Source organism: Canis lupus, chromosome 20 (genome assembly GCF_011100685.1).
Source record: "Canis lupus familiaris isolate Mischka breed German Shepherd chromosome 20, alternate assembly UU_Cfam_GSD_1.0, whole genome shotgun sequence".
Lineage (NCBI taxonomy): Eukaryota > Metazoa > Chordata > Mammalia > Carnivora > Canidae > Canis > Canis lupus.
In genome coordinates this window covers 45247365-45271183 of record NC_049241.1, presented here as the reverse complement: position 1 = coordinate 45271183, position 23819 = coordinate 45247365, and the positions used below count along the sequence as shown (strand labels likewise).

Sequence of the window (23819 nt, the reverse complement as noted above, 5' to 3'; positions counted from 1 at the left end):
TGAGGAAACTGAGGCTTGGAAGAGCAGCTGCACATGGAGCTGTGGGCAGCCTGGATCCCTCCTCCCTGTCTGTCCTATTGCGTCAGTTGGCCAGTTGCTGACCACGCCGTCCCACGCCTTGGCCTGCGCGGTGCCTTTTGCCGGGGACACCATCACTGGCCCCGTGAGGCCCTGAGGTTTCATCTCTCCCTCCCTGAGCCACTGAGCTGCGTTGGCGGCTCAGAGTATGTGGGCTGATGCACTTGTCGAGAGAGCGAGGAGCAGAGCCGTTGCTGGGCGACTGCGCTGGGGAGGGAGGGGAGACGGTGTTGCTCTCAATTTCCCTCTACCAGGGCGGGGGCTGGGGCCAGGGCCCGATGGGAGAGCCTGGGCAAGGGTGGGAGTGGCCTGGGCAGGGGGCGAGGAAGTGGGGTGTCTGGAAGTCAGAAGGGAACTGAGAGGGAGGGAAATGTGTGGGCAAAAGTTAGGAAGGATGGGACCTGGGATGCCTGGGTGGCTCAGTGGTTGGGTGTCCACCTTTGGCTCAGGTCGTGATCTCGGGGGTCCTGGGATTAAGTCCTGCATCAGGCTCCCTGTGGGAGCCTGCTTCTAACCCCCTGCCTACATCTCTGATTCTCTCTGTGTGTCTCTTACGAATAAATAAAATCTTTAAAAAAAAAAAAAAAAAAAAAAAGGATAGGACCTAACTGTGCAAGATGCTGATTTGTGGGTTTTTAAGGGTCAGGTTGGCATTTGCGGGGAAACTGGGGGAGGAGGGTTGCCAAGAGATTGGGGCAGTGGGCCTAGGAAGGGGTATATGGGTTAGAGTGGGGAACTGCCTCAATTCACTTGTGAGCTCGAGGGTCCTCGCCACCCTCTGCCTTATCTGCCGGTGTTCCCGGCAGTGGGCATGGCAAAGGCAGAGGTTGTGGGGGTGGGATGGTGAACACAGAAGCATGGGAAGGCGAGCCGGGGCTCCTGGCCATGTGCAGGGTCCACCGGGAGGCTACAAGGGCTTCATGCCACCGCTGATAATAACAGTGGTTTTCATAATACATAGTATTTGTCAAAAATGACTACCCCAGGCCTCAAAGGCTGGGCTAGGGTCCACTCAGGAGTCCAGCTAGGGCCAGAGTGGCAGTGGTCATACCTAGCTTCCCATCCTGCCCCAAGGCCCGTGTGTATGCTCTGGCCTGGGCACACAGTCCTCCGAGCCCTGAGGCCTGGGCCGGCGCCTGACCTTGCCCCCATCTCTCCCGACAGCTGCCGCAGTGGGAACCGCAAAAGCCTGGTGGTAGGAACACCCTCACCAACCCTTTCCCGGCCCCTGTCTCCGCTCTCAGTCCCCACAGGTGAGTGTGGGAACAAGCAGGCAGGGGCAGTGTCCTGTCTTTGCCCTCCCTGACTCAGTTTCCCCTGCCGTCTCCTCAGCAGGCAACAGCCCCCTGGATAGTCCTCGGAATTTCTCAGCTGCATCTGCTGTGAACTTCCCTTTTGCCCGAAGGTGAGTGAGTGGTCACTGGCTTGGAGGGATGGTGGCAGTGTGGCTGGTGAGGGGACAGGCAGGGGCATGCGCTTGGTGGCTGGACCTGCCTCCTCATTCAGTTTTTCCCCTCCCCTACCCCCTGCCCTCTGGTGGTGTCCCTCTGGTTTCTGCCCCTGGCAACCATGCACGGCCTTCTGCAGCCACATCCCACGCGTGGACAGGTAATTTCAGGGAGCCCTTGGGGAGGAGGAGGGCACGCCTTCCAATCTAAAAACTTTTTTTTTTTTCCAATCTAAAAACTATTAATTCACCAAAAGTCACTAATTCACCTGATGAGAGCTGATGAAGGATGTGTTGGGTATAGGCGCTTAAATGTCATTTGTTCGCTTAGTAACATTTATTCAGCACTTCCTCTGTGCCATACCCCCTGCTGGGGGCTGAGGAGGCGAGGCTGGACTTCGGCCCTTGGGTTGCCAGTCAGGCTGGTGGGGGTGACCAGCAGATGTCCCAGCAGCTGCAACTCAGGGAAGTCAGAGCTTTGATGGGGTATGCGCTGGCAGCTGGGTCAAGGAGGACTTGCCAGAGGAGGTGTCTGCAGGACGAGGAAAAAACACAGTGGACTTGTTCACCTTGAATCTCTGTTCTCAGCCTTTTCAGAAGCCCTTTCCCTCCAACAGGGCCATTGTCTGCCAGCCATGGTGTCTGTCCTTAGTCCCTGTGGACATAGAGCCATGGCGGCCATGCCTTCCTTCCAACTATTCTGGTTTCTCCCCTCTAGGGCTGACGGCAGAAGATGGTCCCTTGCATCCCTCCCATCTTCTGGCTATGGAACCAACACGCCCAGCTCCACCGTCTCGGTACCCACAGTCCCACCTTGGCCAGCAGACAGGCGGGTGCGAGGTGGGGCGGGACACGTCTTTGGTTTTTATCGAGGTTTGGATAGCTGTCCAGTCAGCATATATTCTGGCTGGCCCCTCTGTGCCCCATTCTGGGCAATGCATGGGTCCCTGAAAAGACTCAGCCTCCATCCCCCAAGCCCCTAGTCTGAGGGACACAGACATCCCCATTCCATGGGGTTTGTGCCTGGCCAGAGAGAATCTTGGGGTCACCTAGGGAGGAGGCAGGGAGGCTTGCTGGAGGAGGGGGCATCAGAGCTGGGGTTTTGAAGGATGCATAGGAGCCAGGCAGGCGTGTATTGCCACCTAATGACCAGCAGACAGCCTGGGCCTTGATGGGTAATGTTGGGGTTCTGGCTTTGGCGCTGACTGTGAACTCGTGGCCCTGATACCCCCTCCTGCCAGTCGAGCTCATCCTCCCGGGAGCGCCTCCACCAGCTTCCTTTCCAGCCGACGCCGGATGAACTATGCTTCCTGTCCAAGCATTTCCGCAGCTCAGAGAGTGTGGCTGATGAGGAGGGCGGCCACCACTCACCCCACCTCCGCCCCCGTTCCCGCAGCCTCAGGTGGGTCTGGACCTCTGACCCCAGCCCCTCCCTGGACTGGCTTTGGGGCCCACATTGTGGCTTCTCCTCCATCCTGCCCCTGCCCCTGTCCAAGCTTGGCCACTGAGCCTTGACCCTTCCCTGGACTGGGCCTCTGGTCCCATGTCACAAGCTAACTGTCCGTCCACCCCTCCCTCCCCCAGCCCGGGACGCACAACAGGGAACTTCGACAATGAAATCGTCATGATGAATCATGTGTACCGAGAGAGGTTCCCCAAGGTGGGCAGTGCCGATGGCCAGACCGGCCCTAACTCCCTTCCATGTAGTTATCCCTCCATGGCACTCTGTCTTCTTGGCTCTGTCCATTTCTGTCTGTCCCTGTCTCTCTGTCTCAAACCACCCCTCCAACCTAGACATATTGCTTCTTCCCCTCCCCCCTCCCCCACCAGTTTTCTGACCCCATCACCCCCATCACCATGTCTCTCTCCCCAACTGTCTCTCTTGCCCCATCTGTGTGTTGCTCCCCAGCCCCGTCCAATGACCAGGTTGCCCCGTCCACCCTGCCCAGGCCACGGCGCAGATGGAAGGCCGTCTGCAGGAGTTCCTTGCTGCTTTTGCGCCCGGCGCCCGGCTGGCCTTGGCCGATGGCGTCCTTGGCTTCATCCACCACCAGATCATCGAGCTGGCCCGAGACTGCCTGGCCAAGTCCGGAGAGGCGCTCGTCACCTCCCGCTACTTCCTGGAGATGCAGGAGAAGCTGGAGCGGCTGCTGCAAGATGTACGTGGGGGGCGGGGGTCTGGGGTCCCCAAGAGGGCAGGACCAAGGGCCTGCAGGTGACACCATCACCCACCTGCCCCCAGGCCCATGAGCGCTCCGACAGCGAGGAGGTCGGCTTCATTGTCCAGCTTGTCCGGAAGCTGCTCATCATCATCTCGAGGCCAGCAAGACTCCTTGAGTGCCTGGTGAGTCTCTGCCCATGGCCAGGTGTGGGGCCCAGCAGAGTTGAGGCCAGGTCCCTGATGGTGGTGCCGGGATACCAGAGAGTTCCCGCTGGAAAGAGTCTGGAGAGGGACACAGGGTACCTCCGGGCCGGGGTGGGCTACCTTCCCTGGGGAAGCGTGGTTAGGAGCCAAGACTCAGAGGGGAGGGTTGGAGCTGCCACTCAGGCTGCCCCAGGCAGAGGGAACCGCGTGTGCCAGGGCCTGGAGGTGGCACCAGGCGCCGGCTTACCAGGCTCTCTGCACGTGCAGGAATTTGACCCTGAGGAGTTTTATCACCTGCTGGAGGCTGCTGAGGGCCAGGCCCGAGAGGGCCAGGGCATCAAGACGGACCTGCCACAGTACATCATTGGGCAGCTGGGTCTGGCTAAGGACCCCCTCGAGGGTGAGCTGACAAGGGAATCGGGTGAAAAGAGAAAACCAAGGTCTGTCAGGGCAGACCTGTGATTCAACCCAGGCCCAGGGACTGACCTCACGCTGCTGTACTGTCCTTTGTCTCTGTGGCCCTGCCCTCAGACACTTGTAGGGCCCACTGTGGGAAAGTGCCTAGGGTTCCTGGGTCTGACAGCTCCACATCAGACCCTCTGGCTTGCCAGGGTCCAGGAGCCTCAGTGTCTTCCGGTGCCAAGTTAAGATGGGCCAGGGAGCGAGGGAGCCACCATTAGCGAAGGCATTCAATTCACATCATCCTACAAACTACAAAGTGCTTTCCCGATTTCATCTGATGGTGGCCCAGGAGGTGGACTCGGAATCAGACAGGGCAATCCATGGGCTTGACCAAGCTGATCCAGAACTGCCCCCAGAAAGCTGAGGCAGGAGAACTGTGACGTGGTACCAGGGGGGCATTGAACTTGGATCTGATGTGGTCGTGGGAGGCTCTGGGAAAAGGTGATGTGTAAGCTGAGTCCTGGTGGTTGGAGAGGCGAGCAGGTACAGATCTGGGCAAGAGAGGGGGTGAACCAGGAGGGGGAAGGGTGAAAGCAAAGGCCCTGAGATGGAGCTGTGCCTGGTACGTGGGCAGAAGAGCGGGGAGGAGGGTGTGGCTAGAGCGGAGGAAGCAGGGTAGCCGGGAGGAGGTGACAGGGTTGACAGGGCTTTGCCACCAGTGGCCACTGTCCTTCTAACATCATTGCCATGTGATAATGGGCTGCCATTGTCCCCATTTGAAGCTGGAAAGACTGAGGCTCTGGGCAGATGAGGTTGAGCAGGGATTCAGACCTCAGAGGGGAGCCCAAGGCCAGACTGTTCGTAGACTTGCTGTGTGGCCACGGCTGCTCAGGCGTCCGAGGGAGATACTGCAGGTAGCGCTGTGGGTGGCCCCAGTGTCAGAGGAGGCAGAAAGTGGCCAGGCTGTTGGAGGCTGAGACGATGGGGCAGATCATGTACCCAGTGCCCCCAGGGGGGAATCCATTGAGTAAAAGGGGCTGTATTCAAACCAAGGCCTCCCTTACCCATGAGACTCCACTGTCCCATCCCAGGCCTGCCCTGCAACCATGAGACACTGTCTTCATTGCCATCATCACAGCTCATGTTCACCAACCACTCAGTTGGGGCCACTCCTCTGCCAAGCCCTAGGGCCAGAAAATAGGAGTGGGGGCTCCCTGGGCCACACCCTAAGCCAAGGAGGATATTAAGAGCCAAGACCCAGAGGGCCCATGTCACAGCCTGTGTTAACAGGCCCAAGGCTTGGAGCCAGGATGATGGCTGTGCCGTTCTGAGGCTGGGCTTCCCACTGGTCCTTCTATTTTATTTTATTTTATTTTAATTTTTATTTATTTATGATAGTCAAACACAGAGAGAGAGAGAGGCAGAGACACAGGCAGAGGGAGAAGCTGGCTCCATGCACCGGGAGCCCGACGTGGGATTCGATCCCGGGTCTCCAGGATCGTGCCCTGGGCCAAAGGCAGGCGCCAAACTGCTGCGCCACCCAGGGATCCCCCCCACTGGTCCTTCTAGAAGTCTTCTCCGTCATTGCTGAGTCTGGCCTCCTGGGTTTGGCCAAGACTTGGACCTAGTAGGGGCTCAGTGGTGGCATCATGGGAGCTGGTCTGGGAGGCACCATGTCCCCAGCCCGGAATGAGCCCTGGAAGCCGTGGGAACTCTCTAGGGGATGGAGGGGCAGGGCATGGAGGCCCAATTTGAGGCTCCTCCCTTGTCTTACAGAGATGGTGCCTCTGAGTCAGCTGGAAGAGGGAGGACAGCCCCCAGCACCTGAGTCCCCAGAGGTAAGTCACAGAGCTTTGGCACTCTTGCCTGTCTTGTTCTTTTCAGGGTAGACCAGGCAAGTGTGGGAGAGGCTGGGTTTGTTGAGGTTTTGCATCTAGTAGGTGCTTAATAAATGCTTGTGACTTTAGGGAGAAGGTAGAGGCAAGTGAGACTACTCTGTCATGGCAGTTGGGCAGGACAGGGCTGGAGGAGGCACTGGAAAGGGAAGTTTGGGAAAGATGTATAAGACTTTTCTGGAAGGAGGACATGACTTGAGCCAAAGCTCAGAAACTCAGAAGCTGAGCTGGAGAAGTTTGGAAGGAGGAAGTAGCATCAGATGCCAGGCCCAGTGGTTAGGACTTGAGGGCAGGGAGAGCCTGGCCTGCTCTGAGGTGGGGCAGGACCCTGACCCCTTCCCACCCCCCAGAACCGTGCCCTCGTCGGCCCATCACGGAGGAAGCCATGTGAGAATGACTTCGAGACCATCAAACTCATTAGCAACGGGGCTTACGGGTAAGTCCTCAGGTCTCCCATAGACCCATTTCTCAGATGCCCATGGGGGTGACCGAGGTCCAGGTGGCCCCTGAGTGTGGAGGTAGGGAAACTGGGGCTTGAAGAGGGAAGTAGAGATGCGGTACAGCCAGGCCAGAGCCTCAAATGGACTCATCCATGGTCTAGGCTGGTACCTGCCCCAGGTAGAGGGAGTTCTAGGTATTTCAGGACCACGCAAGGAAAAAGGTGGCCACACAGTGGCAGTAGCGTGCAGTGAGCATTATTTTAGTGCCACTTTGACAGATTCATGTGGAGATGGGGTGGGAGGGGGAGTCCTTCACAGGACAAGGCTATCCTGAGGGGGACTGGGAGAGGGGGCTCACGTGTCTGGGTAATGTTGTTCAGTAGTGTGGCCAGGAGTCTGGGTCAGACGCTCCAGCAGGCAGTAATGGCTTGCGGTCCTTATAACCCAGGGTTTACCTTCTCGATGGCTAGTAAGTTTGAGGCAGTTTTACTAGATATGCAAACCTGCCAAGTTCTCAACGGTAAAAATCTGCTCATTTTGGCTCTGTGTAAAGCAGTTTGAGCCAAGTGCCAGGGGGCTTTTGAGCTAAAAGGTCTCAGTCCGCCATGAAGAAATAACTTGAGGGCCATCTTTGGCTTTTTGTGTTTTTTTTTTTTTAAGGTTTTATTTATTTATTATTTATTCATGATAGAGAGAGAGAGAGAGAGAGAGAGAGAGAGGCAGAAACACAGGCAGAGGGAGAAGCAGGCTCCATGCAGGGAGCCTGACGTGGGACTTGATCCCAGGACTCCCAGACGCGCCCTGGGCCAAAGGCAGGCGCCAAACCGCTGAGCCACCCAGGGATCCCCAATCTTTGGCTTTTTGATGTGACACCAGGAAGGGCAGCTTAGACTCGTAGGGTGGCTGCTTTTGGAGAGAGGCTAGGTAAGGAGGAAGGGTATCCTAGATGCAGGGTACAGCACAGATAAAGGCCTGGGAGGTTGGGTTCTAGGCCCAGATCAGTTCCCATTGCCCACTGGGGCCTCAGTCTCAGGCCTTGGCGCACCCCCAGGGCTGTCTACCTGGTACGGCACCGAGATACACGGCAGCGCTTTGCCATCAAGAAGATCAACAAGCAGAACCTGATTCTGCGCAACCAGATCCAGCAGGTCTTTGTGGAGCGTGACATCCTCACCTTTGCCGAGAACCCGTTTGTGGTCAGCATGTTCTGCTCCTTCGAGACCCGGCGCCACTTGTGTATGGTCATGGAGTATGTGGAAGGTGAGGTCACCAGGGCTTGTATGCCTCCAGTGACAGGGAGCTCACGATCTACCTGAAAGAGAGTCTGTCCTTTGACCAAGCTGGGGTCTGCTTTGTCCTCCATGGGGTCCCAGCCTGCCTTGGGGGACCCTTGGTTTGTGGAGGGGGGCATCCTGAGGGGTTGGGGCTGAGGGAGCTCAAAGAGGCGTGTGAGGGTAGGACCCTGGGGTATAGGATAAGGATGAACATCTTAGGCAGGGGGACCGGTGAGCAGAAGCCTGAAGGCCAGAAGTAAGACCAGGGAAGGGAGAGAGATGTGGCGCAGAAGGGCCAGGATGGTTGAGGGCAGGAGTAGTTGTGGGGTCAAGTTTGCAGTTTCAGAATGAGCAGGGCCTACAGGTGAGTGCAGGCGTGTGCATTGATCAAGGTGCTTCTGAGCAAGGAGAGAGAATGAGCACTTAGGAGATACCAGCTGTATACAGGGTAAGGAATTGTGCCCTCACAGAGCTGCTGTCCTGCCAGGAAGAATCAGGAGTCAGGGTTTGCCCTCTCTCCCACCCTTCTCGGCCCCCCTGGTTCTGTACAGACGAGGGACGTTTTCGAGGAGGTAGGAGGGGTAGGGGCAAGGCTATAGAACCCAGGGGCCCCTGTGAATGCATCTGTGCCCCCCCACAGGTGGTGACTGTGCCACACTCCTAAAGAACATGGGCCCGCTGCCCGTGGACATGGCCCGCATGTACTTCGCTGAGACGGTGCTGGCACTCGAATACTTGCACAACTATGGCATCGTGCACCGGGACCTCAAGCCTGACAAGTGAGCAGCCTGGGGCCTGGGTGGGGGGCGGGGGTGCAGAGAGGCTAGGGGTGTGGGGCCAGGGCTTCAGAGCTCTGCCTGTCTGGATTCGGCACCTGGGGCCCCTGGTGACAGGAAGACACAGAACAATGGTAGTGTTGGGCACCTGGTGTGTACAGAGGAGAGCAGGCACTTAATAGGCACTTGCTGTATGCAAGGGAAGGATAGCACATGTATGGAGGTGCTGCTAGGCAAAGAAAGGATGTGCACTTTAGGATGCCCAAAATATACAGGGGAAGTGATTGCTCACAGAGCTACTGCTACATGGGGATAGAACGTGCACTTAGGAGGCACCATGTATATACAAGGAACCGGGATAGGCCCTTTGTAAGACCTAACATATGAATGAAGAAAGGGACTGTGCATGTCTTGAGCACTTGTTGTATGTTCGTGCAGGGAAGAAAGGAAGAGAACATGTTTATTGAGAGCCTCGATATGTTTATTTTACTCTAGCACCTAAGAAGCACCTGCTGCATGCCAGGTTCCCTATGGGTAACTATAAGACATGTGTGTGAATGATCCTTCATGCTATGTAACTCCTGCATAATTTACGAGGCACTTTTGTCTACATTAATGGAGCAACTGCTGTTTATAGAGCAAGAGGCTGCTCTTCTATCAGGTGCCCTGTGGATACCAGGCAAGAACCTGGAATTTCTCAGGTTCTTGCCTTGTGGGGGTGTGAACATAAATGTCAGGAAACGGCATGTTTTCAATCATCTGGCAGTTTGTGAGTAGCTTCGAAAACAAAGCAGATGTTTATTTGGCAGCTGCTGTATACCTGGGCGTGTGTTCATTTTCAGAAACCCAGATGGCAGTGTGACTAACTCCTCACACACTGGTGACCCTTTCTGATTTTTATAAGCACATTTTTAAAAAGTCTGGTGCGGGGGCGCCTGGGTGGTTCAGTGGTTGAGCATCTGCCTTTGGCTTGGTCCTGATCCCAGGGTCCTGGGATAGAGTCCCACATCGGGCTCCCCGCAGGGAGCCTGCTTCCCCCCCCCTACTTATGTCTCTGTCTCTCTCTGTGTCTAATAAAATAAAATCTTTATAAATAAATAAGTAAATAATCTGGTGCATATTCATAGGGCACCAGCTTCGTAAGAGGTGGTTAGAGGAACAGTTAGTAGGCTATGGCTGTGTGCCAGGCCCAGAACACTCCAACTGCCTTTTTCATAAAGTTTTTGTTCTGAGGGCAGCATTGAGTACCTACTGTCCATTTCTCAGCTGAAGAAGATACTTGCTCTGTGGAGGTGGGAACAGAAGTGTTAAGAGACCTGCCTGTTTCCAGGGCATCTTGTAGTTTGCCAGTAGCTCAGAAGATAAACTGTGTATTTGGCACATGCTGTATAGCTGGGCCTTGGTGCTCAATACTCTAAGGATGCTCTGTGCCCATCAGACCTCGGTGGATCATCCTAGAGTGGGGTGGGGTCTTCCAAGTTTCTCAGGTCAAACTCCAAGGCAGGACCTGCCCCTTGCCCCTCCCAGGCTCAGGACCCTCATCTCCAAAAAGGTGCAAGCAAGCGCCCTGCCCCTGAGGGCTCAGTGAGGTAAGCACACATGACAGGTGCTTAAGAAAATAAGAAAAAAAAATTTTTTTTTCACTCTTTGGAAAATTTCAAATACACCTCAAGTGTATTCATTTTCTAGGGCCATAAGAGCAAAGTAGCACAGAGAAGGGAGCTAAAGCAACAGAAAAGTATTCTCACAGTTCTGGAGGCCAGAAGTCCAAGATCAGAGTATCAACAGGGCTCCCTCTGAAGGCACCAGGGAAGGGATCTCTTCCAGGTCTCTCCCTCAGCTTCTGGTGATTTCTTGGCTTGTGACAGCATCACTCTGGTCTTCACATGGTGTCTGCCCTCTGCATGTCTGTGTCCACATGTCCCCTTCTTTTTTTTTTTTTTTTAAGATTTTATTTATTTATTCATGAGAGGCACAGAGAAAGAGAGGCAGAGACAAGGCAGAGGGAGAAGTAGGCTCCATGCAGAAACCCAATGTGGGCCTCGATCCCGGAACTCCGGGATCATGCCCTGAGCTGAAGGCAGATGCTCAACCACTAAGCCACCCAGGTGTCCCTACATGTCCCCTTCTTATAAGGACACGAGTCATAGCAGATTAGGGGCCACTGTAATCTAGGATGTCCTCATCTTAACTGATTACATGACCATCCTCTCTCCAAATAAGGTCATATTTGTACTTACTGGGGGTTAGGACTTCAACATGTGAATTTGGGGGTACACAGTACCCAGAACAGAAGGCCCCAGTGCTCCCCCAACCCCTCCATTCCCCACATCTATCCTGATTCCAACACTTGGCCAGTCCTGCTTTTTCCCCACTCCCAGATCCCCTCTTCTCCCCCATGCTGGATAATTTGAAGCATCTCCCAGGCATCATATCATTTCATTTGTAAAAAGGAAAAAATTGTTCTTAAATAGCTCATATAGTCACTGTCCAAGAAATGAGTGTTTTTTAGACAGGCGTATGCCCATAGGAACTCCAGAAATGTTGGTTGTCTTAACACTGGATGGCCCCAGGCCTGCTGTAAGCCCTTGGTTTTCACTGCACCTGGCAGGTACACCAAAATGGTTTTCCCCGGCTGGCATACATAGTAGCTGCTCAAGAAATATCCCTTATTTTTAAAAATAGTGGCTGCACACAGTAGGTAAACAGAGTTGTTTCTTTATACAGTCGAGGTATGCAGGATGTGCCAAATAAATGGTTTATGAAACATCTTGGATATAGACAGTGAGTTCTCTAGGAATTAAGCAGCAGGTGTACCAGGAGGTGCACGAAAATGTGACTTTATAAAGATGATGCGTATGATTCTATCACCTAGCCAAACGTTTATATACTTAAGCTGATGGGAAAACTTGAACAGCAGGGTACATGGTAGGTGTACAGGTTTTTGAAAGTGGGTCTTCTCATGAGGTGCACAGAAATATTTCTGTGTGTAGCAGTTGCTCGAGGTATGTTCGTTTTCCAGCAAGGAATGAAATACTAAGTGCTTGCAAAGCGATTAGTTTGTTAAAAAAAAAAAAAGAAAGGACACACATACAAAAATATATAATAGATCCACCCAGTAGGTGTTCAGATGTTTTAATGCATAGTGGGGAGATGGTGTGATTCTCAGGAAAATTTATATTTGAGCAGTGGAGCATACAGTAGGTACTCAGTAGCAATAGCAGACGTATCCAGTAGATGCACCAAGATGTTTGCCAAATTTGAAAGACCTACTGGATCTTGTGATAATGTGCCCGTGTTGGGGAAGTGCTTTCAGATCCCTTGTGGGGAGTTAAGCTGCCCTGGCTGGACCCCAGCCCGCCTGGGATAGCACCAAGTTCTGGGGTGGCATGAGTGACCCCCCAGCTCTGAATGCACCCCCCACCCCCCACAGCCTGCTCATCACCTCACTTGGCCACATCAAGCTGACCGACTTCGGCCTGTCCAAGATTGGGCTCATGAGCATGGCCACCAACCTCTATGAGGGCCACATCGAGAAGGACACCCGGGAGTTCGTGGACAAGCAGGTGTGTGGGTGGGCAGGTGGCCCTGGGTGCGGGACCGCCTCCCTCTGTCTAGATCCTGACCCTCAGGACACGGGGAAACTTTGCAGCACAGAGGAGAAAATGCACTGCCCCGCTCCCCGCCGTAATTCTCCATCCCTGCTCCCAGCCTGGCCGTGGCCTCTCGAGTCGGAGGCCATCCTCCTTTTCCTGTTCTGCCCAACCCAGGTGTGCGGGACGCCTGAGTACATCGCACCCGAGGTCATCTTCCGCCAGGGCTATGGGAAGCCAGTGGACTGGTGGGCCATGGGTGTTGTCCTCTATGAATTCCTGGTGGGCTGTGTGCCTTTCTTTGGAGATACCCCAGAGGAACTCTTTGGCCAGGTGGTCAGTGGTGCGTTTCCCCCACCATGGAGTCTAGGCCCCCCTGGGGCTCTGGGTGGCAGTTTTCCCCACCTGTGCCAGGGAAGGGAGCAGCTCTGTGTGTGGGTTGGGCACCTACAGTGTGCCTAGCCCCGACCGAGTGCTGGGTACACAGCCAAGGGCGAGACAGACAGTGAGGGAGATACATAAGCAAATTATGGAACATCAGAGACAAAAAAAGGCAAGGCAGGGAGAAGCGGGAAGAGGGGAGGGGATGGAGGTTCCAGATGTGGTGTGGGCCTCATTAAATGGGGGGGGGGGCGTCATGGAGGCCTCGCAGAGGAGTCTCAAGAGGGAGCCACAGAAGTGGAAGATGGGGTAGGGGCCTGGTAGAGGGGTACAGCCAGAGCAGAGGCTGTGGGGTGGGACTGAGCGTGGTGTGTTGAAGGAACAGAGGAGGCCGATGGCTTGGTGTGCAGTGAGTGAGGGGAGGTGGTTAGAGGGGCTGCGAAGGGTTATCCTTGCCTTCTCACTCCCTCTCCTATTTATTTTATTTTACTTTAACGCTTACTTTATTTTCCTTTATTTAGTTTATTTAATTTTTTTCCCCTCTCTTCATTTTAGATGAGATCATGTGGCCAGAAGGGGACGAGGCCCTGCCAGCTGATGCCCAGGACCTCATCACCCGGCTGCTTCGACAGAGCCCTCTGGACCGTCTGGGCACTGGTGTGTGAACATGGGGAGTGGGGTAGGTGGGTGGGAGGGGGGCTGGGGTAAACAAGCGCTCTTCTTGAGAGGCTACATGATCTTGGGGACTTGGGGCTAGGGTTTTGAAGGATCCATAGAAGTTCACCAGGACCTAGCATAAGACCTTGAAGAAATAACAGGTAGCTGGGGCTGATGCAGACGAGGGGCACTGAAGCTGAATATGGGAGCCTGCTAGGTCACCATGACCTGTGTCCTAAGGTCCTCAAAGGCCCGGCCCTGTGGATCCCATTGTTCAGAATTCCCTAGCCACCTAATTAATGGCTAAGGGATTATTTGAGATTCACGCAGCCACTAAGGTCATGTTCATGAGGAAACTCAGCTGCTGGAGAGGACCATGGGAGGTGAGGCTGGGAAATAGGATGCCTTCACACTGTCAGCTCTACTGCATGGAGTAGAAATGCATGGAAAAGGCCCAGGAAGGAAGCCCTCCTAGGACTCTGGGGTTTCTCTGGGTGGTGGGATCTCAGAATCCACTGGAGGAAAGATCAGGGCCCGGGTTCCAGCCCCAGCTCTGTCCCTGTCTCAGACTCTGAGACAGCAGCTGCTCCCTTCGTCGTCTCTATGGTTATGTGTTGGCCAAGTTCTGGCTCATAATTGGCCCAGGGGGCGATGGGGACAGGGACCCGCAGGGCTGAGCTGGGCATGTCTGCAGGTGGCACCCACGAGGTAAAGCAGCACCCCTTCTTCTGGACACTGGACTGGGCTGGACTTCTGCGACACAAAGCTGAGTTTGTGCCACAGCTCGAAGCCGAGGATGACACCAGCTACTTTGACAGTAAGTGAGGACTGAGGGGGCGGGCTCTGCTGTCCCACAATTGCCTGAGACAGGGAGGGGGGATGACTGCCAGGGTCCCCACCCAAGCACCTCGCCCTGACCTGGAGCTTCTGACTTCCTGCACTTTCTGAGAAATGAGAGCATGTCTGCTGGCAGCTGTGCCCCTGGCTGGTTTCCTGTGCATCTGGGTTCAGGAGGCCACGCATCCTCCTAGGTTGTGGGAAGGGAAACCGAGGCACTGAGTGTGGCATCCCTAGCAGTTTCAGCCTCCGGAGTGTCCAGCCCTGACCAGGAACAGAGCTCTGTCTATCACCCAGGAGGGTGGGGTGCTTTGCTGTGTTTGGTGGAGGGAGCCCCTCTGATACTGTGGGGGGGGCTCAGACAGATCTTCCCCTGCCCGCTTGGGGCTCCAGCAAAACAGATGAAACACCCTTGGTTTCCAGCACCACCTTCAGAACTTGCTGTGTGACCTCGGGCATGTCAGCAGTCCTCTCTGAGCGTCTGTTTCCTCTTCTGAAAAATGGGGAGCATCCTTTTAAGATGCACAGTATTACCTAATTCTAGGTGACCCATCAAGGGTGAGGATACTGAGGGCAGACACAAGCATTCCCACCCAAGATCCCACACATTGTAGGGACACAGCTGCGGTTTATTGCCAGGTACTCACTCTGCCACTCAAGCCTCCTGTGGTCTCTAAATACACCAGACAGGGTCCCACCTCGATGCCTTTGCCCTGACAGTGTCTCCTCTCCTGGGACACCCTCCCCACACCAGCCCACAGCCTTTGCAGCCACCTCTGGGCCTCAGGTGGTCTACATGTGCCTTTCCTCCTGCAGCACGCTCGGAACGTTACCGCCACCTGGGCTCTGAGGATGAGGAGACCAATGACGAGGAGTCATCCACAGAGATCCCTCAGTTCTCGTCTTGTTCCCACCGGTTCAGCAAGGTGGGCCCAGGGCCCTAGACCCCTTGAGCACTCAGGAAACGTATCTAGCACCTAGAAAACGTTGCAAGATGTTCTGTGCGGGGGGCCTTCTACCTTTTTGTTGTTATTATGGTAAAAATACATATAAGATTTACCATATTAGCCATTTTAAACTGTACAGTTCAGCAGCATTTAGTATATTCAGAATGTCAGATGCTCATCACCTCTGTCTAGCTCCAGAACCTTCCTGTCACCCCAAAGGGAGTCCCCGTTCACCTGAGCAGTCACTGCCCTTCCCTACCTCCCCTGGCCCCTGACAACCACCAGTCTGCTTTCTGCCTCTGGATTTGTCTGCTCTGGATATTTCACCTAAGTGGAATTACACATACTTTGGCCTTTCGTGTCTGGCTTCTCAGCACTCAGCACGATGCTTACATTTTTTTTTTTTATTTATTTATTTATGATAGTCACACAGAGAGAGAGAGAGAGGCAGAGACACAGGCAGAGGGAGAAGCAGGCAGAGGGAGAAGCATGCTCCATGCACCGGGAGCCCGACGTGGGATTCGATCCTGGGTCTCCAGGATCACGCCCTGGGCCAAAGGCAGGCACCAAACCGCTGCGCCACCCAGGGATCCCTTTTTTTTTAATTTTTATTTATTTATGATAGTCACAGAGAGAGAGAGAGAGAGAGAGAGAGAGAAAGGCAAAGACACAGGCAGAGGGAGTAGCAGGCTCCATGCACCGGGAGCCTGACGTGGGATTCGATCCCGGGTCTCCAGGATCACGCCCTGGGCCAAAGGCAGGCGCCAAACCGCTGCGCCACCCAGGGATCCCAGCACGATGCTTTCAAAAGGCTCATCCACAGTGTAGCCTGTGTCAGAGCCTGGTTCCTTTTTTTTTTGAAGACTTTATTTATTCATCCCTGAGAAACACAGAGAAAGGCAGAGACATAGGCAGAGGGAGAAGCAGGCTCCCTGGGAAGAACCCAATGCGAGACTTGATCCCAGACCCCGTCATCATGCCCTGAGCCAAAGGCAGACACTCAATGGCTGAGCCACCCAGGCGTCCCAGAGCCTCGTTCCTTTTTATGGCCGAGTTAATTATTCTCTTGGTAGCAGGGCCTCTCTGAGCCTTAGTGTCCCCATCTGTACAGTGGGCCAAAGACCCTGCTGTTTTTAGGGATGTGGTAAGTATGGGTTGAAGGAAGTGACTCACAGGGAAGCACCCAGCGAAGCCGGCTCTTCCCCAGGGGTGTGGCTGCCTGCCTCCCTGTCCTTACTGTCATCTCTTGCTGCCAGGTCTACAGCAGCTCCGAGTTCCTGGCTGCCCAGCCAACGCCCACCTTCGCCGAACGGAGCTTCAGTGAGGACCGGGAGGAAGGCTGGGAGCGTAGCGGCGAGGGCGAGTGTGGCCGCCGCATGAGCATGGAGATCCGGTAGGTGGACCGGGGAATGTGAGCAGATCCAGCTTCCAAGCCTGCTGGGAGGTGGAACCACAGGATCTAACATGGGAGAAAGCTTCCCAGTGCCCCAGGAGCAAAGGGTCAGACACATGGGCCAGTGGGTCAGAGCCCTGCCAACGTGGCCCCCTGGCTTTGCGTCCCTAACCACACGGAGCATAGAGCGGCTATGCACCGTCATACTGCTAGGCTTTTGCTCGCACTCTTCCCTCTGCCAGAGTACCCTTTGCTGACAAACTCCTGTTCATTCTTCAAAGACCAGACTCGACAGAAAAATAATCCATGTCTGCTAAAGGATGAGTGTTGGAAGCTGGCTTTTAAAAGACAGATAGAAATTCTCCGGGCAGACCAAGGACCCAGCACACAGAAGGACCTCAGTCCGCATTTACAAATTACCTCTGTTTCTAAGCTGAGAGTTAAAACATGGCCACTAGGGGTGATTGGGTGTCCCGGGGCGAGGGTACCTGGCACATGCGACTTTGGCTCTTCCCTGCCACAGACTGAGATCCTGGACATCTGGTTCTTCCTGCCAATCGTCCTCTTCCCAGCCTGAGCGGGGCCCCAGCCCATCCCTCTTGAATACTATTAGCCTGGACACAATGCCCAAGTTTGCCTTCTCGTCAGAGGATGAGGGAGTCAGCCCAGCCTCTTCGGGCCCCAAGAGGCCCATCTTCATTCTGGGCGAGCCTGATCCGCCCCCAGCAGCCACCCCAGTGATGCCCAAGCCCTCAAGCCTTTCTGGTAGGTGAGGTCCAAGTGGGAGGGATACTATAGTAAAAGGTTTCCCAGAGGAGGGACTATTTGAGATGGGTTTTGAAGTGGGAGCTCTCCAGAGAGACCATTCACTTGTCTAATAAAGGTTTTAAGATTAAAGAGGCCAGGGGTCCCAAGAGGCCTTGGGCCTCAACTTTACTCCCAGGCTTGGGGTGATAACCCCAGTTCACTGGATCAAGATGGGACTGGAGAGGGAGATGAGGCTGGGGACTTCGAAGAGAGGCATAGGGGTCTGATGGGTGGGGGAAGGCTTCTTAAGAGGAGGGGACTTGAAGAGTGGAGCTTTCCAGGAAGAGCAGCGCAGGAAGGAAGTAGGGGGAGAGGGAGCTGCCTGAAGAAAGGCCAGGAGGCTGAACGGTGTGCCCAGTGACTGGGGAGGAAGGGGCTTCGCCTCCTCAGTGGTGAGGTTGGCCAGGCTGAACCCCACCCCTGCTGACCCCTAGCTGACACAGCCGCCCTCAGCCACGCACGCCTACGAAGCAACAGCACTGGTGCCCGACACTCAACACCACGGGCCCTGGATGCTGGTCGGGGCCGCCGCCTTGGGGGCCCAAGAGACCCAGCTCCTGAGAAGTCTCGGACCTCCCCCAGCGGGGGCCGCGTGCCCAAGTCAGCGTCAGTGTCCGCCTTGTCGCTCATCATCACAGCCGGTACCACATGTCACCCAGCCTTGTCTTTGCTTGTCTGTCCATGTCTATTTTAACCACCGGTTGGGGCCTACCATCCAACAGAAGGAGCTAGACCCAGGGAGAGGTGGGGGGACCGTGCTTGGGGCATTGGAGCAGCAGCAGCACAGCCAGAGGGGTCAGCTCAGTGGGAGGGTTGGGGAGAGGTGCCCGCCCAACCTTTGTCCCTACAAGGGAGTGACCCCCTCCCAACCCTGGTCCTGCAGATGATGGCAGCGGCGGCCCCCTCATGAGCCCTCTGTCCCCACGCTCGCTGTCCTCGAACCCGTCATCCCGAGACTCCTCTCCAAGCCGAGACCCGTCCCCCGTGTGTGGCAGCCTGCGGCCCCCCATTGTCATCCATAGCTCAGGCAAGAAGTACGGCTTCAGCCTGCGGGCAATCCGTGTCTACATGGGTGACAGCGATGTCTACACTGTGCACCACGTTGTCTGGGTGAGCAGGAACAGCAGGACCTGGCTTGAGTCCAGCTTCACCCTGGCAAGGCGCTTTTACTTTCTAGTCTTAGGAGTGCAAACTTCTTGCCTGCGAGGTTCTAGAGCCCAAGGCAGGGAACTGGTGGCACCTGAGTCTTTGCAGTCCCTCTTTCTTATGGGGAGGAGGTCGGGTGAGACACACAGGGATGGACAGAGGGGTAGAGACCTCAGTCCGGCATGAAGCTCCCATCCCATACCCACAGGTGCACAGTGGGAATGTCGTCCCGCCTCCCCTGAGCCCAGAGCCTCTTCCCTCCCTGCCAGTCACTCTCTGAACAGCCCCCAAGGTCAGGGAAACAGCATGGGCGGCATCTGGTTGCTGGGGTCCCACAGCTGAACCAGATGGCATGGGGTCTCCGGCTGTGGGGTCCCAGACCTCACAGCTCCTCCCACCCCATCCCCACTGCCAGAGCGTGGAGGAGGGAAGCCCTGCCCAGGAGGCGGGCCTGCGAGCCGGGGACCTCATCACCCACATCAACGGGGAGTCGGTCCTGGGGCTGGTGCACATGGACGTCGTTGAGCTGCTGCTGAAGGTACAGTATCCCCACTGCCTTTCCTGGGGCTCCCAGAACCCCCACGCCTCAGGGCCCCCAGATCTGCCCCCACTGCCTACCCTCTGGTTTGCTCCTGTGACCCCTTGGCAGCTCCCAATTCTGTGGTTCTCCCTGTGGAACCACACATTTCCACACTTGGTCCCACCTCCAGGCCTTGCATGTCACCTCCCCTATGCCCAGGATATTCCTTCTTCTTTGCCCCCTGGGTGCGCCGACTCTTGGCCCTCCCTGTGGCTCACCCCAACCTTAGGAGGCCGGGGATATTCATACTATCTTCGTCTTCCTCAGACCAGGGGACCTCGGGGGGCAGAGGCCTGGGGGTTGCAGGCCAGGAGGCAGGGCCTTATTTGGACATCTCCTAGGACCGGTGGGTGGGTGGGCAGCTCATTGCACGGGTGGACAGATGGTGGATGTTGTATTTTTGGCCCAGTGGGTGATGGGTCATTTGTGGATGGATAGGATCTGGGGCTTTGATGGAGGAGGAGGGAGGTGGGTAGGTGGGTGGGTGGCTCACTAGATGGGAGGCCCCCAGGTGACTCCTCACCATCCCTCCCATAGAGTGGCAACAAGATCGCCCTGCGGACCACAGCCCTGGAGAACACCTCCATCAAGGTGGGCCCCGCCCGGAAGAATGTGGCCAAGGGCCGCATGGCACGCAGGAGCAAGCGGAGCCGCCGGCGGGAGACCCAGGACCGGTGAGGCAGGGTGGGCCCTCCCTGGAGTGTTGGTGGAGGACCCGTGGCACAGCTCCGTTGGCTGCTGGGGGCGTGGGTTCTGAAGCATCAGGTCTCTCACCTGCAGGCGGAAATCACTTTTCAAAAAGATCTCCAAACAGTCCTCTGTGCTGCATACCAGCCGCAGCTTCTCCTCCGGCCTCCACCACTCCCTGTCGTCCAGCGAGAGCCTCCCGGGGTCACCCACCCACAGCCTCTCCCCCAGCCCCACCACGCCTTGCCGCAGCCCAGCTCCCGATGCCCCAGCAGGTAGGTGTGCTCCCCGGTGACCTGGCCCCATTGAGGGAGCCACCAGGGTTTAAAGGAGGGAATGACATAATAGAGGAAATGAGGTGACCGGAAGGGCCTTCCAGGGCAGCCTGGAGGTGGTCGGAGACAGGTGTGAGAGCAGAGGAGAGGGTACCCAGCAGAGTGAGCATCATGAACAGAGGCAGCTGGACGGGAGTGTTGTGAAAGCAGGGGAAGGCCAGGGAGGGAGGAAGTTGGGAGATGGGTGAGGCCAAGGAGCTGGGCTTGCATTGGTGGGCAGGTGGGAGCCATGGTGTGTGTGTGAGCCGAAGGGGGCATGTTTTAGAGGGGTCTGCTTTAGAAAGATCTTCTGAGGCAGGAAAGGATGGTGACTTGGCCCAATGCTGAGAACCCTCAGTCACAGCCAGCCAGACACAGACACCCTGAGCCCCACCGGGTTAGCATCCAGCTGAAGGGAGGAGCAGGCTGGGACAACCCAAAGGGGAAGCAGGGAAGGCCTCCGGGAGGCCCTGGGCACCCCAATTGCTATCCCTCTGACTCACCCTGACTTCATGGGGCAGAGCGTATCTGCCATCTTTACTTTCCTCAGACCAGGCATCCTCTATGGCTGAGGCTTGAGGTAGAGAGGTGAGCAGAGGCAGATGTGGGTGTGTATCTTTGGCGCATTGAGGTGATAGGTCTGTAGATGAGAAGTGGGTGGATAGGAACTAGGGCTTTGATGGATGAGTAGGAGTTCCCCAGATCTAAGCCAAGGGAACAGCCTGCACACAGAACATGAGGCAAGAAAAGCAGGACTACTGGGTGGCCATGGGGTTTGGCAGGTGCGCTCAGTCTCAGGGCCCCACCTCAAGGCTGGAGACATTGACCCTCATCTGTCACCCACAGACGCTGCATCCCCTCCCAGTGTCTCCCCGAGCTCCAGCAGCCCTGCCTCCCCTGCCGCCGCTGGCCACACCCGGCCTAGCTCCCTGCATGGCCTGGCCGCCAAGCTCGGACCACCCCGCCCCAAGGCCGGCCGCCGCAAGTCTACCAGCAGCATCCCGCCCTCCCCGCTGGCCTGCCCGCCTGTGCCTCTGCCCCCACCCCGCTCACCCTCACCCCTCCCCGGGCACCCGCCCGCACCCACCCGGTCTCCACGGTTGCGCCGGGGCCAGTCAGCTGACAAGCTGGGTTCAGGTGAACGGCTGGATGGGGAGCTGGGGCGCCGCGGCCGTGGGCCAGACTCGGAGCTGGTGGTCATGCGGCGGCTACACCTGTCCGAACGCCGAGACTCCTTCAAGAAGCAGGAGGCGGTGCAGGAGGTGAGCTTCGATGAGCCTCCAGAGGAGGCCGCCGGGCCGCTCACCTCTGTACCACAGATTGCTGTGGAGGGCGCTGAGGCTGTGCTGGGAGCCCTTGGACCTGCCGGGAAGGACTGATCCCTCCCACCTGGCCTCTCCCTGGCCTAGAAGTGGGGCTATTTTTTGTGCAATGTTTTTTTCCATGAAGTGACTTCTGGATGGAGACTGAGCCACCAGACTATGACACCTGGAAGGCAAGAAGCCATCTCGGTCCTTACTGGAAGACGGAGACAGCACCTCCTTTGTGTTCTGGTGCAGATCGGGGGCCGTAGGGGCAGGAATGGGGGACAAGGGTGGCATTGTAAATAGCAGCAAATCCCTGCGACTAATTTATTACTTTTTATAAGCGATAGGTAGACTGAGCTGCCATTGTGAAGGCGGCTGCCGGGGTCCTGCCCCTTGCACTTGGGACCCCATTTGCAGACGCTGCCCCCTGGGCTCAGAAGGAAGCACTTTGGAGAAGTCATGTATGTTCATGTTTTCTAGGTTTTCTGTATTTTTTAGGGGTTTTTTTGTGTGTTACTTGATCCCATCCTGGCCCAAGACCCACCGATTTGAGGGGATACAGGCAAGCTTATGTGTTCGGGCCCAGTTTGGATATGACTTGGAGAGTCTATAAATGATTCCCCTCTACCACAAAACAAAACAATCTCAAAGACGGACTGGATTCTGAAAGCTACTTCTCACTATCATAGCCTCCATCCCTAGGCCAGTCTTGCTAGTTTGCTTCTAGTCCTGAAGGCTTCAGCCTAGAAGAGGTTGTGGGAACGGAGACTTTGATGGATGCGTAGGAATTTACCAGATCTAGACAGAGGGGTCATCCATTCCACAGGGTGACACTGATGCCCTGGGAGGGAGACTCAGGACTCCCGAGGGTACTGGGAATGAATGTCCGCCCTGCACAAGATTTGGTGTTTGATGCCCTTGACCATGATGTATCTGAAATGCCCTATGGCGATCCCTCAATGTGTCACAGCCTTCCTAGAATGAAATTCAAGTGAGAAAACCCACCTAGGGGGCAATGGAGCCCAAGTGTGAATCTTGGCTTCCCTGTGTGGCTCTGGCAAAATGGCTTTCCCACTCTGTGCCTCAGTTTCCTTGTGTTTACAAAACTAATCCCAATGACTATTTATTAAGCATCTACTCTATGCCAAATGCTTTTACTCGTGGCTTCTCCCTCAGCCAGCCTTGAGAAGGCTGCAGGTGGTGTCGTCATCCCCATTTTACAGACAAGTAACTGAGGCCTGGTGAGGGGTGGAGACTTGTCCCACACTCACCTAGTAAAGAATCATGCAGCCAGGTCCTATGGTGGGCCTCGTCAACAAGGGAGCTTGAATGGAGAATCTGGGGCCAGATACAGCTGACTCCCATCTCCAGCTCTCTTTCCCAGGATGCTTTGTGACCCCCTGGGCATCACAGACAGAGCCTCCATTTCCTATTTGGAGGTGCCTGGCAAGATCACTGTGCCCTACATGGTGAGGGCACTTTGCAGGCACTGTAGCCCACTCTGCATCCCTCCCAGAGACCCCCACCCAGCACTGGCTTGTGTTGGAGCTAGACCAAGGCTGTGCATGACTTGCTCCCTCCTTCCATCCTGGAGCTGACCGTGAATAAAAGCCCACACTTACAAAGAGGAGGTCCAATGTCTGGATTTGTGAGGGGCAAAGAAAGGGGTAAGGGAAGAGTGTGGTGGGGACAGGGTGAAAATTGGCTTCTTTTGAAGGGGTTTTGAAGTCTGCATAGGAGTTCACCAATGAGATTTCCCCCTGATGCCTTCTCAGGTCCCTGGCCTCCTGCTGCCCTCTCCCTGACTACCCATCATTAAGCTCCGCCCTTAAAAGCTCCATCCAGACACTGATCTGGGGCCCTGAGCCGTGTCAATAAAATAAATAAACCATCTTTGTGTCCTTTCTACACAGGTTTTTGCTTGGGCTGTGCCCTATCCCCACCCGCCGGCCCCTGCCCCCCAACCCGCACCTGAACCCAGCACAGCTCCAGTGCGGTTACTTCCGGAGCTCTGGGTAGTACCAGGAACCTTTGGCCACGCCCCCCCGCCTCCGAGTGTCTTCGGCTATTTCCGGAAATAATCGTCGCGTCTGGGCCCTGTTGGGCGTGTTCTAGCGCTCGTAAGGGGGCAGTTCGTTCAGCGTTTCCGGACGCTCTAGGCTGCCATGGAAACCGCTTCCAACCCTGGCCTAGTCGGCTTTCCTGAAAAGCTCAGCTTTCTGTGGCGAGCTCCTTTCCCATCCCACCGCCTCCTCTTCCCTAAGCTCGGGGCCGCCTCACCCGCCCTCTGGAATCATCTATTCTTCGGCAATTTCCGGAAGTTGGCGGTCAGTCTCTGGGTCTAAACTCCCAGGGCCTCTATCTGGGTCTAGGCATCCTCGGTTCTTTCCAAAACTCTCCGCAGTCTGGAGGCTTAGCCTCTGTTCCATCAGTTCAGCTGGAAGGCGCACAGTGCTTTCCGGAATCGCTCGGGGATCTCAAAGCCCGGCCGAA

General features: G+C 55.8%; 1 protein-coding gene and 1 long non-coding RNA gene across 15 annotated transcripts in view; one reads left to right on the top strand and one right to left on the bottom strand.

Annotated features, from left to right (window-relative positions):
* The window catches only part of MAST3 (microtubule associated serine/threonine kinase 3), a 39336-nt gene extending 16102 nt beyond the window's left edge, over window positions 1-23234 (top strand). For 4 of the 14 annotated variants that reach the window (XM_038566852.1, XM_038566843.1, XM_038566850.1 and 1 more), the window contains 26 exons: window positions 1243-1331; window positions 1414-1483; window positions 1666-1686; window positions 2244-2322; window positions 2767-2927; window positions 3110-3185; window positions 3475-3684; window positions 3768-3869; window positions 4158-4290; window positions 6069-6130; window positions 6538-6623; window positions 7679-7887; window positions 8542-8680; window positions 12111-12243; window positions 12448-12613; window positions 13207-13308; window positions 14003-14125; window positions 14962-15071; window positions 16349-16485; window positions 17009-17250; window positions 17727-17933; window positions 18176-18402; window positions 18854-18976; window positions 19556-19692; window positions 19799-19980; window positions 20866-23234. In XM_038566852.1, coding sequence (XP_038422780.1) covers window positions 1243-1331; window positions 1414-1483; window positions 1666-1686; window positions 2244-2322; window positions 2767-2927; window positions 3110-3185; window positions 3475-3684; window positions 3768-3869; window positions 4158-4290; window positions 6069-6130; window positions 6538-6623; window positions 7679-7887; window positions 8542-8680; window positions 12111-12243; window positions 12448-12613; window positions 13207-13308; window positions 14003-14125; window positions 14962-15071; window positions 16349-16485; window positions 17009-17250; window positions 17727-17933; window positions 18176-18402; window positions 18854-18976; window positions 19556-19692; window positions 19799-19980; window positions 20866-21398 — 3859 coding nt within the window. In that variant the 3' untranslated portion in view covers window positions 21399-23234. Of the gene's footprint in view, window positions 1-1242; window positions 1332-1410; window positions 1484-1665; window positions 1687-2243; window positions 2323-2766; window positions 2928-3109; window positions 3186-3474; window positions 3685-3767; window positions 3870-4157; window positions 4291-6068; window positions 6131-6537; window positions 6624-7678; window positions 7888-8541; window positions 8681-12110; window positions 12244-12447; window positions 12614-13206; window positions 13309-14002; window positions 14126-14961; window positions 15072-16348; window positions 16486-17008; window positions 17251-17726; window positions 17934-18175; window positions 18403-18853; window positions 18977-19555; window positions 19693-19798; window positions 19981-20865 lie in introns of all 14 variants that reach the window. The other 10 variants (XM_038566851.1, XM_038566842.1, XM_038566845.1 and 7 more) reach the window with 4 other exon arrangements.
* Window positions 15912-22101, bottom strand: LOC119864714. The gene is made up of 3 exons (XR_005375013.1): window positions 21107-22101; window positions 20523-20659; window positions 15912-19792 (listed from the first exon to the last, which is right to left on the bottom strand). It is a non-coding gene; the product is annotated as an uncharacterized LOC119864714 (long non-coding RNA).
* Window positions 23235-23819: the final 585 nt, after the last annotated feature.